Genomic DNA, 18,806 nt, shown 5'->3' with positions numbered 1-18,806 from the left:
CCTCATTCATACCTTAAGTGATTTCCACCGAAGTGAAAATCACTTGGTTTCGACACATGACAAAAGTCTAATAACCAAATTTTAAATTTTGCAATCTATTGAATGTACATCCGTGCGTAGCAACTTGCCAGTTCATTTTAAGGTTGAACATTAAGGTAAATGAACTCTAGTAAGAAAAAATATATACAAAACTACCCTATTTAACGATTTATAATATTCAGTCAATGCTAAATGTTTACATTAAAAAACACAAAACAATGCAACTATGTATGCAAATTTGTTAAATGTCGATCTTAAGTTGTCAAAACATTGCATAGATTGATTTTTAATAACTAGCGTCGGTAATTAAGCCGAGGTTGTAAAGTAGATACCAAAACTGTGATTTACATCATTTATATCTCTTTGTTACTGCTGTAAGTGAATACTTAAACTACCGATAACAAATATAAATATTTTTGTAACACTTATCTGTTTGTAACAAAATAAATGATAATGGGCTCTTGGTTTGATAGTTTCTTTAACTGCTTACTATTTTGACCGTTATTTTAAAGACGTAGTTAAGTTAGTTCGTTAATGAGTATGTCGCATTTTGATTATTAATTAACTAATTACAGACACTAAGACTATTAATGACATTAAAAAGGAAAATATTGTAGATGAAGAATAATTTACTATTTTAATTATGTTATCTTATCATTTTTAAGATTTGAATAATTATTAGGTATTATGTAAAATGGCATGGATTATGTACACTATTATATTGTAAAAAACTATATTTTAACTAATATGGTTTTATAATATTATAAGATTTATAAGTTAATTTCAGGTTTTATATTTAATACAAATATACCTAACTTACATAAATAATATTTTTATTAGGTTTTTATATCAAATATATTATTTTATTTTTTTCTGTGGTTTATTTGAAATACCTAATGCTATGATTATCCTTACTAATATTATAAATCCGAAAGTAACTCTGTCTGTCTGTTTGTCTCTTCTTCACGCCTAAACGACTGAACCGATTTTAATGAAAGGACATAGGATAGTTTTTATCCCGGAAATCCTACGGGGATGGCGATCTAAGATCGATTAATCGGAGAATCGATCTTTTGGACCAAAAAGTCAATTATTTTAATCGATATTAGTAAGGATTGAATCGTATATTATGCATTTGATCAAGTTATGATCTTTAGCAATGTTACGAATATAACGAAGGTATGAATTTTCAGTTTTATGTATTGTCATATTATTTTCTTTTAAACGCGGGCGAAGTCGCAAAAACAAAAACTAGTCCGAAATAAAGTTAATAGCGTTAGCAGTAGGTATGTATTCGGTACTGTGTGTACCATTACATGGTCATAAATGTGTAAGTACCTACCTGTTAAGTTAGGTTTTATGTGTAGGCTTTGATTATCCTTCGTGCATTGCATTTAAAAACCATTCAGAGGTTGTTGAGGGCAGTGTCAGTGACACTTAGTACCTGCTTTGGAATGTAATTCAAGTATAGACTCTATTTATTTAGTCATAAGCTATTTGAACTAAGCGGGAGAGCTCTTTAAGGTTAAGCTTTAAGATATCAACATTATAAATTGTATGCAGTATTTTAATTTAGATAATTATTTTTGCATTATAATATAATATTTACGTGGGTTATGTTTAATTATTTTATTACAAATTATTTATTTGGTACAAATTGTTTATTTGGTTCCACTGGTTGCTGGATCTGACACCGCCTGGCGTAATTCCCGAAGGTGTCCCGCTTGGTGGTAAGGTCTCTTCGTGGGATCTGCCTGGCTAGCTACCACCCTCAGGTCGGAGTCTACCGTTAATAACGACTCGTCGTGTTTCGGTAGTGCGCCTGGGAGCCAGTTCATCCCCTTATCCCTCCCTTCCCATCCTCTTGTGGTGCTTCCGACGGCGCACTTTACGGGTCCGTTGGGTCTCTTTAAGCGTCGTTGCCCCTGGGGGCGTGGTGTGTTGGCGCGGGGGCCAGGGAGACCCGGTGAAACGGTTGTCCGCTGGCCGCCCGCCGGTTAGTTGGGGACCCGAACCCGGGCAACACTGTTAACCTCTGGCCCGGGAGGCTGTCCCGCCAACCGGCGAAAAATCCCGTTGCGCGGCTACCTTGCCGGAGTAAGAGACCGGAGTGGAGCCAGGTAGTCGTGCACGGGGGGGACCGGGGGCCCTTCCGTCCCCCGCGCCAGCATCCCACATCACCTCCGTAGGCTCGGTGTCACGAGACTCATACTTTGTCCCGTGAGGCGTTGACGGAGCATCGCAAATCCTTTCAAATTCCCGCCCTTTTTTTCGACCAACCACAATGAGAAAGCCTAAAAAGAAGAAAAGTTGCACAGCGGCGACCTCTTCCACATTTATTGTGGATATGTGCAATATCAGAGGAGTCCATTCCAATCTGAATGCTGTCCACCACCACCTTGAGACGGTAAAGCCGGCTTTTCTCTTTTTGACGGAGACGCAGATATCTACCCCGGACGATACATCGTATTTGGACTACCCCGGCTACAATTTAGAACATGCCTTCAGGCGTCGAGCCGGGGTATGTGTGTATGTTCGGGGAGATGTCTGCTATCGCCGTCTCAGCTTTCTCGAAGACAAGGACCTATCATTGTTGTGGCTGCGCGCGGACGTCGGAGGTCTTACCCGTGTCTACGCGTGCCTATATAGGTCCTATAGCGGAGATGTGGAGACAACTCGATTATTCGAGCACGTCCAGTGGGCAACCGACAGAATGCTGCAGCAGTGTCCTTCGGCAGAGTTGGTGGTTCTTGGTGATTTCAATGCTCATCATGTTGATTGGCTGGGATCCCGGACCACCGACTTTGCTGGGAGATCTGCATATGACTTCTCCTTGGCATATGGGCTCTCTCAGGTCGTACCCGGTTTCACTAGGGTGCCTGATGTAGAGACCCATACTGCCTCTTTGCTGGACCTACTGCTGACTACCCATCCGGTGGACTACCAAGTAATGGTCAAGGCTCCCCTTGGATCCTCTGACCATTGCTTGGTAAGTTCGACTGTGCCCTTGTCGTACCCCGTGGAGACACGTCCCCCCGGGAGACGACAAGTTTGGCATTACAAGTCAGCAGACTGGGACGGATTCCGGGAGTTCCTGGCTTCGTACCCGTGGAGGCAGCTATGTTTCGTCTCGGGTGACCCTAGCTCGTGTGCTGAGTCTGTAACCGACGTGATACGGCAGGGTATGGAGTGTTTCATTCCAAACTCTGTCGTGTCCGTCGGCGGACGGAGTCAGCCCTGGTTTGGGGGGTCTTGTGCTAAAGCGCTAAGCCTTAAGCAGGAGGCCTTCCAAACCTGGGCATCAGCACACGCTAGCAAGGACCCAAAAACCCCCGAGCTCCGAACCGCGTTTAATGCTGCCTCCCGTTCAGCGAAGAAGCATATGGCCAAGGCGAAGTCTAAGCACATCGGCAGAATTGGCGAGCGGCTACTTGGTTACCCCTCCGGGAGTCGAGCCTTCTGGTCGCTGGCCAAAGCTGTCGAGGGTAATTTCTGTCGGTCTTCACTACCGCCCCTGCGGAAACCAGATGATTCTCTGGCCCATACGGCAAAGGGGAAAGCCGATCTTCTTGGTACCCTCTTTGCCTCAAACTCGACTCTTGATGACACAGGGGCCACACCGCCTACCATCCCGCGGTGTGAGAGCTCTATGCCGGATATTCGCTTCACGCAGAAGGCTGTCAGGCGAGCTCTTTTGTCCCTCGATATCAAGAAGTCGAGCGGGCCAGACGAAATCCCCGCAGTGGTGCTCAGGACGTGCGCTCCCGAGTTGGCTCCCGTCTTAACGCGCCTATTCTCGCTTTCCTACACCACAGGACAAGTACCGTCTTCGTGGAAGGTTGCCCTTGTACACCCTATTCCCAAAAAGGGTGACCGCAGTGACCCGGCCAACTATAGGCCTATAGCGATAACCTCACTGCTCTCAAAAGCCATGGAGCGTGTTGTAAACACGCAGCTCCTTAGGTACCTGGAGGAGCACCAGCTGATCAGCGATCACCAATATGGTTTTCGCAAGGGCCGATCAGCTGGTGATCTTCTTGTGTACCTCACTCATCGTTGGGCACAAGCTGTTGAGAGCAACGGGGAGGCATTAGCCGTAAGCCTAGATATCGCTAAGGCCTTTGACCGGGTCTGGCATAGGGCCCTTCTCGCGAAGCTACCATCTTACGGTCTTCCCGAGAGGTTGTGCACATGGACAGCCAGCTTTCTGTCTGAGCGGCATATTAAGGTCGTAGTTGACGGGTGCTGCTCAGACACGAAGCTCATCAACGCTGGCGTGCCCCAAGGGTCTGTATTATCTCCCACGCTTTTTATTCTGCATATCAATGATATGCTGCTACAAACCGGTGGCATTCATTGCTATGCAGATGATAGCACGGGAGATGCTGTGTACACAGGCCGTGCGAACACCTCTCGGACATTCGTGGAAGAAAGCAGAATCCGACTTGTGTCTGAAATCGAGAACTCTCTGGAGCGGGTCTCGGAATGGGGTCGTCTTAACCTTGTTGAGTTCAACCCCACGAAGACACAAGTCTGCGCGTTTACCGCTAAAAAAACCCCATTCGTCATAGCGCCTGAGTTCCAAAGTACACCGCTCACCATTGGTAAAAGTGTAGGGATCCTGGGAGTTGACATCTCGTGTGACGTGCAGTATCGGAGTCATTTGGAAGTTAAAGCCAAGTTGGCTTCTAAGAAACTGGGCGTCCTGAACAGAGCCAAGGAGTACTTCACTGGGGGGCAACTCCTTCTGCTTTATAAAGCGCAAGTGAGGCCCCACATGGAGTACTGCTCGCATCTCTGGGCAGGGGCACCACAATACCAGCTTAACCCACTTGACTCCGTACAGAGACGCGCGGTGCGAATCGTCGATGACCCAGCGATCTCTGATCGGTTAGAACCCTTAAGCCTGCGGAGGGACATAGGTTCCCTCTGCGTGTTCTACCGACTTTACAATGGTGAGTGTTCTGAGGAACTGTTTGATCTGGTGCCTACGTCGCCTTTCCTTCATCGCACCACTCGCCGAAGGATGAAGTTCCATCCACATCAACTGGACCCGTGGCGGTCCTCCACGGTTCGGTTTAATCGTTCATTTTTGCCGCGTACGTGCAAGATGTGGAATGAACTTCCTCCTGAGGTATTCCCTCAGGACTATGACATGGGGCTCTTCAAGAGGGGTGTAAAAAGAGCTCTCCTTCAAAGCCGGCGATGCATTGGCGACTCCTCTGGTGTTGCAAATGTCCATAGGCGACGGTGACTGCTTTCCATCAGGTAGCCCGTCTGCCTTATCGTTAGGTTACATATAAAAAAAAAAAAAAAAAAAATTACAATAACGACTTAAACGTTTCCGCGATTATCATCGGTGTTTCATACATCCTTACTAATATTATAAATCCGAAAGTAACTCTGTCTGTCTGTCTGTCTGGTTGTCTCTTCTTCACGCCCAAACCACTGAACCTGTTTTAATGAAATTTTGTACAAAGATAGTCTGGCACTCGAGAAAGGACATAGGATAGTGTTTTATCCCAGAAATCCCACGGGAACTAGGGATAGCGATCTAAGATCGATTCATCGGAGAATCGATCCTTTGGGCTCAAAACATCGATTATTTTAATCGATATTAGTAAGGATTGAATCGTAAACTATGCATTTGATCAAGTGATGATCGTTAGCAAAGTTAAAGTACGAATTTTCAGTTTTATGTATGTTAGTATGTTATATTATTTTCTTTTAAACGCAGGCGAAGCCGTGGGCAAAAACTAGTTTAGTATAAAGTTTAGTAAGGAGTGATATCCTAGTGTTTTGAAATTTGGCCTCTCGATCTGGAAGTTCAAGGTTCGAATCCCAGGCATGCCACACTTATTCGAAGTTGTGTGCTCATTATGAATAAAAAATTGTCATTTTAAGTGAAGGAAAACATCGTGAGGAAACGTAGTACCTGACTTCTAAAAAAGTTTTCAAATTAATTTGATGTTTACCAATCGATATTTGACCATCAGGGAGGCCTAGACCCCTCTTGTTATAAGAGAAGATTAAAATTTTATGTAAGAATATTTTTAGAACAGTGTGACCAGTTTTTTGTGATTCATAAAGAAAAACAGTTGTCTTGTGTGAATAAGATTTTTCTATACACTACCTAATTTTCAACGATCGTACTTACTTGCGCCCCGCTAATATTTTCAACAATGTGGTTTTGCCAGCTCCTGAAGGACCCATGATGAAAGTGAGGCGGCCAGGCCGGAGAGCGCCACAGGCTCCATCTAGGATTTTCACCTCTCTCGCGTTTATTTTCTTTCTTGAATACCATACTTTACCTATAAACAGATATAAATGTAGGTGTAAATGAACGTTTTATATCTACGGTGTTCACTTCACACGTCACACGACGCTTGAAAGGCAACTCCTATTAAGCGATATTGAGGAGCTTTACACGAGAGTGATTAAAGTTGAAATATATACAAAAAGATTACTATTAAACATTACCCTCCGCAGTTGGATAATTAACCTTAGGTCTCTGACCATTTTCCGGGACTAGAATAGGGCTACGGTATCCCCTGCCTGTCGTAAGAGGCAACTAAAAGGGGGCTTCCGGGGTTGCCGGCGGCAAGAGTGGGAGCTCGAACCGTTCAGTAATAGACCCCGGGAAGGACGGCGGTATATGTGGTCGCATACCGTCGTGAACACCAGATGGTTTGGGAGGAGTGAAAACTGCTCTCCCAGGGCAGAGCCCGATCGGGGCATCGCGCTTGGACGACTCCGGTTGCGTTCTGTCGGAGATCCCGGAGTTCTCCAACAAGCGTTGAGGATGGCCACCGGGGGTTAGTGCGGTTAAAATCCCACATAACCCGGCGTCACTTCCATGTCGTCGGGTACCTTTTCCAAAAGGTACCCTCGTTAAGAAAATAAAAGGTCTCTGATCATTACGGACCATAATGTGTATTAGTTTATCCATGCTACGTTTATAGAAATTTTATTATTTCATTAATTAATTTCAAACCGTACAGATTTTAAGCTACTGAATAATGTACAATTATAACTTTATGTAGGAATTTTGTTTAGATAACTTGCATGTTAAGTGTACACACAAAAACATTTAAATTGTGTTAATTAATTCTAATAAGGTTTTTTTGAGGTTCTCGCGCACTTCCCATGTAACTCAATGTCCAGAAGACTATTTGTACTACTCATTCGAAAAATTATATTCGAAAAATTTTAACTTTTAAATAATATAAGTAGCGTATAACCTTGGCTTCCTTACCTTACGTTACGTGGCCAGTGTCGCTTATTGACATTTGAACGAACTTCAAATAGAACAGGAATCCTATGTAAGGTCGACTGATCTTATAAAGGATTCCTGATTTTATACGATTTGTGACCACAAATGCATTGATGCTATTGCTATGCTAGCAGCAGACATGCTACTTTTAGGATTTGGTTAGATTGACGAGTTACACGCTTTTCGGAAGCTAGAAGTAGCGATCAATTAATTCCAGCTACACACACGTGCTCCAGCGGTGAACGCAACTACTTCTGGACGCTTGATGCAGCATCAGTATAAAAGTTGTCAAAAATGCGAATCGCTGACGTTAATAGAAGCTTGTCTGTTCGTACCGTAAGATGACAAATACTAAAGAATGTTTAGGTTCACACAACATATTTTGGGCGAAAATAAACCCACCAAACCTACCTCACTCCTCAAACGCAATTAATACTCAAACGAAACTTGTCTACGACACTAAAATTGTGGCTACAATGTGTAATATTCCTCATTTGAAATTTGTGTGTAAATATTTAAAGGCATGTATCCTGTATCTTAAATAAGATCGTAATTTAACTTCAGAATGTTAGTTTTTGATATAAATTTTACAGTAAATTAAAGTTTATACACAAACCGCTCTATAGTTATAATATTTCTTATTTAAAAACAGTTCTAGAGAAGTAAAACCCTGATTTTAGTTTTAAATCATAATCGCGTCATGAGTGTGGAAGGTAATGTTTTTTGGTGTCTATATGTACGAGTTGGTAGGTATGTATGTCTGTATGTCTCATTTAGGGCGCGCCATGCCGCTTAACGGCTTGATGGATTTTAACATAATTGTCATAAATTTAACATTCGGTGTGATTAGATGCGCCTAAACTATAGTTGGGGAGTCCAAGAGGGGATTTCGGAAGTGTCTCGAGCGCGTCAGGCTAAGATATGGGAGATACCTTACACCCCTGTAGAGTATCCTAAACCATAAATGAGCTTTCTATGTCGGGGGGTTTGCAGAATCAAAAAATCGATCACTGTACATGCTCGAGCGTGGTCAATTTTCCTTTTAATATAAAGGCAATCACGCTAGAAAACGAGAAACATCATAATCTGCCAATTACCACACGTCGAAGAAGCGAAAAAAGTCATTTTGAAAATAAAACATCCTGTATTATTATGCTATCTCATAGTGTCACTTGTTAGAATGAATCCCTGGGAAGTAATGATGCATCACAAACTATAGGAAAGGGCTCATTTTTAGGAAAATACATTATTCTTCATACATTCTCATACATTTTTTTTCTTCATTCTAATGTCTAATCTAACAATCGTATAGGTCCCAATGACGCTCGAGTTTCTTCACATTTAGCATCCTGGGCTCCCCTACTATTACGGGAGTGACAATATTTTTAAGACTATATTTTTATGTAGTTGGGTTTTTGTTAATATAATAATTCTAAACATGAATTATATACATATTTGTGTGGAATAGTAACTAAAAAGGACTTTCGACTGTCGTCACCAAAATGTGAAACTACATAGATATGAACCGGTTTTTAAAGTTATGTTTAAAGTTTTATGATGAACTAACGAGCATAGTGTAAACGCTACCTAATGGATTCGCATACTCGTACATTAGATTAAACAAGTTACTGTAGAATAGAAACTAAATATAGGCATTTACTGGAACAAAATATGAAGTATTTAATACTTAATATGTAATATGGTTTAGATGTAGAGAAAATATTAAACACTTTTCAGAAGAAATTAAATATGAAATGAAAGTTATTCTTAATAAAGTTAGTGTTACAAATATACAATCCAGATTAGTTATTTCAAAAGTTTTCCATATTAAGTTTTTAATATTTTTTCGGTAATTTGCAAAATTTTATACATCTGTAACTGGTCGTAATTTATGTTCTTATATCATCACGTTTTTACAAGTTATATAAATACTGATAACATAGACTAAAAGTTTTTAAAATAAGTTTTGTGTGTAATCAAAACATTTGGTTTTACGTAGAGATCTAAATTAAGTGTACCTATATAACCAACTAAACACTTTATGTGTACCGCTACAAAGTGTTCTATTGATTTTAAATGTATTTCACACTTAATTCAATATTTTATCACACAATAATACATATATTTAATGAGCATCCTCGTTTACCAACTAAGATATACGTCTCTCTGTGTAGGTATGTACAAATGTAATGGAATTATTTAAATAGTATTGCACCCATATTCAGATTATGGCATGTATCTGCTTATAACTATTGTATGTAAATAACAATGTATTCATGTTTTTGGATATGAACAACTAATCACTACATTATATTTTGTTCACGTAATTCTCAGAATTGGAATGTTTATTACTGTTATTTTAAAAATGGCTAAAAATTATAAACATTAATATTATTTGGAGTAGAAAGGTATTAAAATAATAAAATTAACTTTAAAGGACACATACAAGTACCTACAATAAAAAAAAACCACATGCTTCCTATATTTGTAACTTTGTAAGTGCTCACATAAAAACTTTAAAAAGTTGACTAGTGTAAAATATTATTTGTTCGAAATTCTTACATTTTGGTAGAAAGTACACAAGTAAAGAGATACACAAAAGGATGGATACATAACTGATAAGGGTGATTACTTGATTAGGGCATCGTTTTTGAGGGTCCAAACTCCAAAGTTTTAATAGAATTCATGTTTTGAGGTACTTCCTATAAGGGACTAAATTTTGTATGTTTTAATCGTATTAAGCTGTATAAAGACCATAAAAAGATTAAAAATCTTCATAATTATCGTCTCAAAAGATGTTTCTGCGAATAACATTTAGCGTAATTAAATTAAGAATAACGTCTAGGTCAAAAATTAGTATTCTCAAAAAAACCCAAGTTCATTGTGTATTTTTAAATAGTTTTCTAGAATGAAACACAAAAATATCGACTTTACCTACTAGATTAGTCTAAGTTACATCAGTATACCATTCATAGACTGTCATACTTTCATTACTTTCTCCGCGCGCCGAGACCACTGAGCCAAAAAACTTACCCGATATACTAAAACATAGCTCCGTGAACACTGTAACATCACTTTTTAGTTCGGTACCGTTACTTCCTGTCTCTATATCCATTGGGATTATTTTGTTTATATTTTGATATTTTATTTACGAGATTTCGCGCACGGCATCAGCATGCGCAGGCGCAGAAGATACTGCCATGTCAGGAGAGCGACTCGCGCGCTGCAACGCCGATACCGATCGACTGGTCTATTGTATCCCGTTTATAGGACAAAACTCGTGTTTATAATGAGTCAATAGGTGTTATATATCTAACGAGATTATAAGTTACATGAATTATAATTCGACGAAAAAGGAGTTGTTCTTACACCAAGGCAGGATTACGATTTGTCTTGAATTGTACGGATTTCTTTTACAATTTTTAAAATATATTTAATATTTATTCCTAGCAAGAGATAAAAAATATGTTTGTTTGTAATTTGAGTAAGTAATAGCCATTTGTAATCTTTATTTTTCTTTCTTTCTAAATGTATATGCCGTTTTATCAAGCTATGTATAGAATTTTGATAAGTTAAATTATGTAGGGCATTTTTGATATTACTCCATTAAGCTTTTTGTGTGTGTGTTGCGGGTTCCGCTTTATTTTATTATCCTCTAAGATGAGTTTGTCAGAGCAGTTCATGCGCACATCCGGAGTGCTAATCCCCGGTGGTGTTTTGAAGTTATATGTATTAGAAAAAATGTTACTTAAAAATCTCCATAATAAGTTGATGTTTTAAGTTTTAATTTTGTTGTCATTTACTTAAACTTCGCGCGAAACTTCTGTCCCTCAAGTTTATTTATAAAGGTAGGCTATTTAAATGCCTACGTTGATTGTGAAGCAACTTAAGAATGTGACATTTATGCTAGCAATTTGTATAATACGCACTGGAAATACTTACTATGTATTATGTATTGTATTATATTATGTATTGAATTGACAATTATTACATTATTATCTACAGGATGTGTTCACTGTGCTATTGATAAGTATATATACCAACTACGTATGTTGAGTAATTATGTTTGTCTAAGCTTGTAGTAAAATTATTCAACGTATTTTGGATGTCTCATAACTTACGATATAAATGATTTATTCATTCATTATAGTATTACAGTACATATTTTGTATTTCATAGTGTTTTACGGAGACATTGAAAAGAAATTCATTCCAAGTAAAATGGCTGCGACATATACATAGGCGGACAGTCAAAAAATAGGAAGCATTTTAGTTTTTTGCCATTGACTACGGATCCCTAACAATTATTTTACTTATCTTCTGTGTCTGCGCAGCTAATCATGAAATTTATCCGTAGCGACATGGACATTTGTCCCTCACAATAATTGTTTTAAGGATCTTATTTATTTTTCTCAAAGATGACTGACTGCGAGACACGTAGTAAAATATATCTAATATTATAATAAATATGTAAGTGTTACATGTAAATTGAATACAAGTAATTACGCAACATCCAAGTCGGTCAAGTGTAAAAAATATCATTTCGTAAAAAGTATGTTTTCATCTACATAATTTAATTTGTCATTGAGATATCATAATCTTATCATTAGCCAACCAAGAAAATGTCTTTAAAGGTTATCGTACATGTTTTATAACAATTTTGAGTTTATAAGAAACTCAACTCCGGTTTCATCTCTTCGTATATAAATAACTGCAAGATTTACGTCGTTGTTGTCAACCCATTATCAAACTGCTGGGCAAGAGTCTCCTCTCAGAGTGAAGAGGGGATTAGGCTGTTAGTCCACCGCGCTGCCCAAGTGACCATTGGCAGACATAACTTTGAAAAATTTGTCGTGCCTTCCTGGGATTCGAACGGGCCCTCCGATTGGTAGGTCGAGTTCTATCGAAGCTTTACACATTAGCCTATAACTTCACCTGTCGGTTTTTTGGGCTGAAGGTTAAGACGACCTACGACGGATTTATAAACATGTTAAAGTTAAAACACCCCTCCAGTAACAATACAATATAAAGTAAAAAAAAACGAGATTTTATTCGTATAAATAAAAAAGGGTAGCCTTTTTAAGTAATACTACTCGTATTTTTCGTTAAAATTTTTATTTCTTTAATTTCAGTATTTTTGTGAAAACAATCGTTTCGTTATCACAATTGAAGTCGTATTTATTAAGCATACTTATGTACGTAGTAAAATTTATCTTTTATCTTTCGTCCAATTTTAATGAATTAGATTCATTAAAATTGGACGAAAGATAAAAGATAGAATTCGTTAGAATTCTTCAATAACAATTAGCAAGAACTATGAACTATGACTATCTCTTAATCTTTTTTAAAGTGGGCACAAACAATAAATAATATATTGATGATAAATAAATTTAAATCGTAATTATCTTACATGACAACATAAACATTTTGGCACAATTTTTATTAAGATTGTGACTGAAGATATTACGATTAGGCAAAGTATTTTAATAGATAAAAAACTATTTATGACTCATTTATTTAGATATTAATCCGACTGTCATTACTCATTACTCATCCATATTAATCGATAGCAGCCACATAGAAATCTAGCTTGCGGCTTTTAATCACTTATAGCGATTTTATATATTTTACGTACTTACATATAATTTAAGGAGATTATATATTGCGTTATATATGAAGAGCATTTATCGTGTGCGTATATTTAAGTTAGGTTAAGTTTTTATGTTTAAAGCTCAATGGTCTGATCAAACCAATAACTTCCAGACATTTATAGATAGACATTAAATGATTGTATAAGGCGTAGAAGGAACTTAATTAAAAATAATTAAAACATTTTAATAAAATAGCCATATAAAAATAAAGATAACGGAACAATCTTTTTGCACTACTTTCTCTTCTTTTATTTGCTTTTTATAGCAACACAGGAAACATTTTTGGTTTATGTAACACATGTATTAATGCTGTTGCATTTTAATTTCATTGTTGAGATAAGCCACTTACTTACCCGAAGCTTTCCAATTTAGTTCTCGGTGGTGGAAGCGCATTGATATTCTCTAAGGGAGACTATAATTTTGGGTTTTATTGTGGCTATGGGTGGCAGTCACCATTTATTTAGTATCGAGTAGGCTGTATGTTCGTCTGGCACTCATATTAATTGATAATATTAATCTTCGATTTAATAAGGACATGTTGCAAGTCTATTAAGCCAAGCTTAACTTACTTAATCCATCAAAGTAAGTATTGTATATCTACCTAACGATTGCTGTTTACCTTCGCCTAGTTATTATGGAAATCGTAAGAAGCCATTGCTTGTCGCTGTGATTGAAATAATGGTTTTAAATGTAGTAGCTATGCTTCGCTGTGGCTTAATCTGGTATTAGTTATTAGGAATGTACCTTTTTAAAAGTTCTGTCTCCATTTCCGGAAGTACTTAGGGGAAAGAATATAGAAATAACTTTAAAAAAAATTGCAATGAAAAGTCAACTCAATCTGTCGACTATATGTAGGGTTTTGTGGACCAATCTTTATATGTAAAGTCTTCATAAAATTCAGATTATGAAATTAGGTAACGTACCTATCTATGTGTTTTCAAAATTTCAGCAAAAAACTTTTCAATCAAGTCCGAAAATGAAATAATTTATAGGTAACCCGTAAAGAAATTCGGAAAAAATATTCACCATTTAATGTACTTCTGTTTAATTTTTGATTTCATATATTTTTTAAAGTCTTTATTTAAAAATAGTACATTACGATACGCGTGGCCAAAGTAGCCTATTTTTGCACGGCGTGAAGTTAGCGCCCGAACGCAGCGAGGGTGCTAAACGCCGTGCACATAATACGCTACTTATGTCACAAGTATCGTATACTATTTTATAGCTCGTGTGACATAAACCCGCTTATACTTGTGAAGTAATATGAAAAAATATGATAATTATTTTGAAACTTATAAATGATTGAAACTAAAAATTATGAATTAAAAAAACAATAAAAATGTGACACAACCAAAACCATTGAAATTTGATGTGAAGAAGTCTTGATTTAGAAAATTTAGTAATTATTCTGCTCTTGTGATAAAGACAAATCTAACACCACACATACGTCGAAATCTATCAAGCTATTTAGGCTACATACAGTCCTCTAGAGTTCTAGACCAATGACATATAATGTACTAATTCATGACTAATACTAGTGATACAGTAGAAAATCGATAATCCGGACCTCAGTTATAAATATTGGCGATTATTCGGATTGACAAACGTGAACAGGTAACTTTGTAATAATCCATGCAAATCAGTCACATTTTTTGTGACATGTGCATTTAAATTCCGGAAAGTCGCCAAATCGCAACTAAAAAGTTACTATAAAAAACAAAACCCGATTGCTAAACATATAGCCTATGTTATCTCCACAATTAAGACGAATCCACAATTAAGACAATCCGCTTAGTCGAGATTCTACTGGAGTAGTATTATGGCTAATTTTGCTAATGATTCCCAATTTCTCCTACTATGGTGTGTACTGAAAATACACAGTCAAAACAAACAATAAAACTCGATAAAGCCCAACAGTTAGTCTTATAGTGATGCTATTGCTTAGTATAAACACAATGGCAAAAACATTTATAAATACGTCCAAAATAAAATATTAACATAGCTTTAAACAAAATACTCATTACGCACTTTTAATTTTTGAATGACATTTAAAAGTCATGAAACATTCATAGCGATGTTTATTTTTTACTACTCCGAGGGTAAGTGTAAAAATCGGCTACTTTGGACACTGAAAAGCGTGGCTAAAATGCGGGTTTAGGTCACAGAGTGCTATAAAAATAATTATAAAATGTTTATATATTATCCTAAAAATAAAGAATTACTTGAATTCATTATTTTTATTACCTGCCATAAGATATTTCTAGTAGGTAATATTTAACTAGCAGGACCCGCGGCTTCGCCCGCGTAAATAACATGATATGACATACAAATATCTGTAATTGTAAATTTGTACCTTTAATAATTTTAACGATAAAGTAGCATTAATATTCAATTAATAAAAGCTTTTTTCATATTTTTTCGTCACTGTGTACTTAAATTGGTCAAGCTTTCTTCAGAAACATATGCATTATCCTATATGAAATTTGCACCCGTCCACGTTGTCGTGTAGTTGGGTGAAAAGACGTTATCTGAAATTTCACGTTACTAACCTAAAAGCTTCCCCTATAATACATATAACACTTATTTTACCTCCTTAGTGGAATTTCAAAAACGTTCCTATTTACATATGCATCAATAAATATTTTATCAGCAAATTTCTGAAAACTAATGTTCAACACCAGCGGTCGGCAACCCGTGGCGTGTGGTCCGCCACTCTCCCTTGTGGCTCGCGGGTCTAAAAAACTGCTGTTCTGCACTTCAGCACGCGCAATACATTCCCATGTTAAAAATATATGTTACGAATTTCGCCCTATACTAAACTTCTCTGCGTTCTGTTCTTTTCCAGGCACGCCAAAGGAAGTATAACTTCAATAATAGTTTTTAAAGAAACTTTCTTTACTTATAGTACCTTAATGGGGTTGATTATTGAGTAACTAACAATGCTGACGTCCCTGTAGTTCCGGGACCAGCATAGGGCTACGGTATCCCCTGCCTGTCGTAAAAGGCGACCAAAAGGGGTCTTCCGGGGTTGCGGACGGCAAGAGTGGGAGCTGGAACCGTCCGGCCAGCGACCCCAGGATGGACGGCGGCATGTGCATGCCGTCGTGTACACCGAACGATGTGGTGAGGGACATGCTTACTTGGGCGGACCCGACGGGGCAATGCGTTAAGAGGATTTCGGTTGCGTTCTTTTGGAGATCCCGGTGTCCTCTACACAGCGCCGAGGACGGCCGCCGGGGGGTTTTAAAGCGGTAAGAGTCCACAAAACCCTGTGTCACTCCCAAGACACCTTTTGAAGGCTTCCCCCTCGTTAGCAAAAAAAAAGCTATAAATGGTGAAACAGGTGTGTAAACAGAAATATATTCTGCATACATCCTTTTATAGCCGTCTTAAGGGTTGATCTAAAAAGAAACAGTGAGTCAGATGCTTCATTGTGTCTAATGATATTTTTTCATGGTGGTTGCTTCCAAATTAACGGATTATAAAATAAAAATCCAACCGCTATTTAAGATCTTTAAGGGTTGATTTTCCAAAAACGGAAAAGTAACTGATATATTATTTACAACCAGAAAGCAAAATACCAATTTTCGTAGACTTTGCTTCATAATCGGCTTACTTCTAAACAAACTTTTAACCCAACTATATTACCCACTTAGGGATAGATTTTCCATAAATGGTTTTAAAAAATTCTATCATTCCCAACCAGAAAGCCAATTTTTACAGTCCTTGCTTCCAAATTCACGGGTTTTTAAAATAAAGTTCCATCCCCTATTAAACGACCTTAAGGGTTCCTTTTCCTAAAACCGTAAAATAGGTGTTCTATTATTTTCAATTAGAAAGCCAAATAACATTTTTTATAGACTTTGCTTCAAAATCCGCGAACTTCTATACGAAGTTTCTACCCCAGTTTTACCCTGTTAAGGGTAGATTTTTCATAAATGGTGTTAAAGAAGATCTATTATTTCGTACCAGAAAACTAAATGCTATTTTTTAGTCCTTGTTTTCAAATTAATGAATTTTAAAATAAAGTTCCTTCCCCTATTAAAACAACCTTAAGGGTTGATTTTCCGAAAACGTTGAAATAGGTGTTCTATTATTTCTCATCAGAAAGCTAAATACCAATTTTCATAGACTTTGCTTCAAAATCTGCGGACTTCCCAACAAATTTTCAAACCCTATTTTGCCCTCTTAAGGGTAGATTTTCCATAAATGGTGCTAAAAAAGTTCTATTACTTCCGAATTAACGGAGCTTAAAAAAAATCCAACCAACATTTATCGACTTTAAGGGATGATTTTCCAGAAATAGGTGTTTGTTAATTATTTTCTTCCGAAAAGCCAAATACCGATTTTCAGAGAGATTATACCAAAACTTAGGGATTTTCATACAAACTTACAACCCTTATTTAACCCACATAAGGGATGATTTTCCATAAACGGTAGAATTAAAATTCCACTATATCTAACCAGTAAGGCAATGGCTAACTTTCATAATGCTGGCTTTAAAATTGGCAAATTTTAAAATAAGCTATGAACCCTTATTTTACCAACTTAAGGGTTGATTTTGGAAAAACTCTCAAATTAGATTTTTATTATTTTAAACCAGAAAGCTAAATATGAATTTTCATCGAGTTTACTTTAAAATTGACGGACTTTAACTTCCAACCCCTATTTAACCCCCTTAACGGTAGAATATCAAAAAATCCGTTCTTAGTGCGCATCTAAATTATAAAATGAAACTATAGTCCTAATTTCATTATTATAGCTTCAGTAGTTTCGGCAAAACCTTGATTAATACGTTTTGAACGTGAATATCTTTTCGCTTTTATATATATAGATTGTTAAAGTTAATATTAATTAGATTATAATTAACTTAAAAAAATAATAAGTTATGCGAGCTGTAATTAAATAATATAATTGCTGCTCTACCTCAATTTGCATATCATATGTGTAAAATAATAACGAGTGACATTTTCGTCAAGATAACAATTTCCAAGAAACTATGGTTTTAATGTTTTGGTTACTTGTGATTTATGCTATAATTGTAAAGTGCAAAGTAAATCACAAAGAGACACTTTAATTTATATATAAGAAAACATATATATAGAAAAATATAACGTCATTAAATCATAATTAAGTACTGCATCAATGCAACTACTACTCCAGTTGAATTTTTATAGCCCGCGCCAAACTGCTAGTCCGCTCTGTATATAGAAATGAATCGCGTCGCCATAACAAACTGCATGACTACACCTGCTCGCAACAATTTCAGAGCGGACTAGAGTTTGGCGGGGACTATACATGCCTTTCAACAGAATAACGGACATCACCAATCTCGTTATTTTTGACAGTACTCACTTGCAAGTCCTTGAAGAATCTTGTACCTGACATCCGTGAATGCAACTAGCCTCCCATCTTCAACACTGATATCGTCTTTCCCGCTTTCTAGGTCCATTATGTTTGGAGTACTGACGGTACTCAGTGCTCTGGGGAATTAACGGAAGCACTTAAATTGAGTCCAGTCTTTTATTAAAAGATTGCACTGGCCAGTACGTGGGCGGTATGCGTCTGGCCAGTAGCATTGACAGATATAATTTCTTATTTCATGTAACGATTGTTATTAATATTTAATCTACTAAGCCCACAATCGGACGATAAAAACTTGTCTTTAGCATTGTGTCGTGTGTTTGGTAAGATTTAGATATGCTTTAAGGAGATATCTGGCCAATTACTTGTAATAATAATATGTTTCTTAGATAGTTTTATCGAATTACACTTATGTCTTAATTTTAAATTTCTTTTTTTATAATATTGATCTACTTAACGTAGCATGCACTTCACTTGATG

General features: G+C 37.2%; 1 protein-coding gene across 4 annotated transcripts in view; it reads right to left on the bottom strand.

Annotated features, from left to right (window-relative positions):
* The window catches only part of LOC140749580 (ATP-binding cassette sub-family G member 1), a 32,208-nt gene extending 13,752 nt beyond the window's left edge, over nucleotides 1-18,456 (bottom strand). Inside the window, exons 1-2 of one of the 4 annotated variants that reach the window (XM_073082686.1) lie at nucleotides 18,318-18,456; nucleotides 6,197-6,350 (exon numbers count right to left, since the gene is read on the bottom strand). In XM_073082686.1, coding sequence (XP_072938787.1) covers nucleotides 6,197-6,350; nucleotides 18,318-18,414 — 251 coding nt within the window. In that variant the 5' untranslated portion in view covers nucleotides 18,415-18,456. Of the gene's footprint in view, nucleotides 1-6,196; nucleotides 6,351-10,345; nucleotides 10,567-18,317 lie in introns of those variants that run through there. The other 3 variants (XM_073082689.1, XM_073082687.1, XM_073082688.1) reach the window with 3 other exon arrangements.
* Between the last annotated feature and the right edge of the window lie 350 nt (nucleotides 18,457-18,806).

Source organism: Epargyreus clarus, unplaced genomic scaffold (assembly GCF_041222505.1).
Source record: "Epargyreus clarus isolate Ecla_fem2 unplaced genomic scaffold, WU_Ecla_fem_2.2 ptg000018l, whole genome shotgun sequence".
Taxonomy (NCBI): Eukaryota; Metazoa; Arthropoda; class Insecta; order Lepidoptera; family Hesperiidae; genus Epargyreus; species Epargyreus clarus.
Note: the sequence above shows the minus strand (reverse complement) of the source record. Positions and strands in the feature narration are given on the sequence as shown.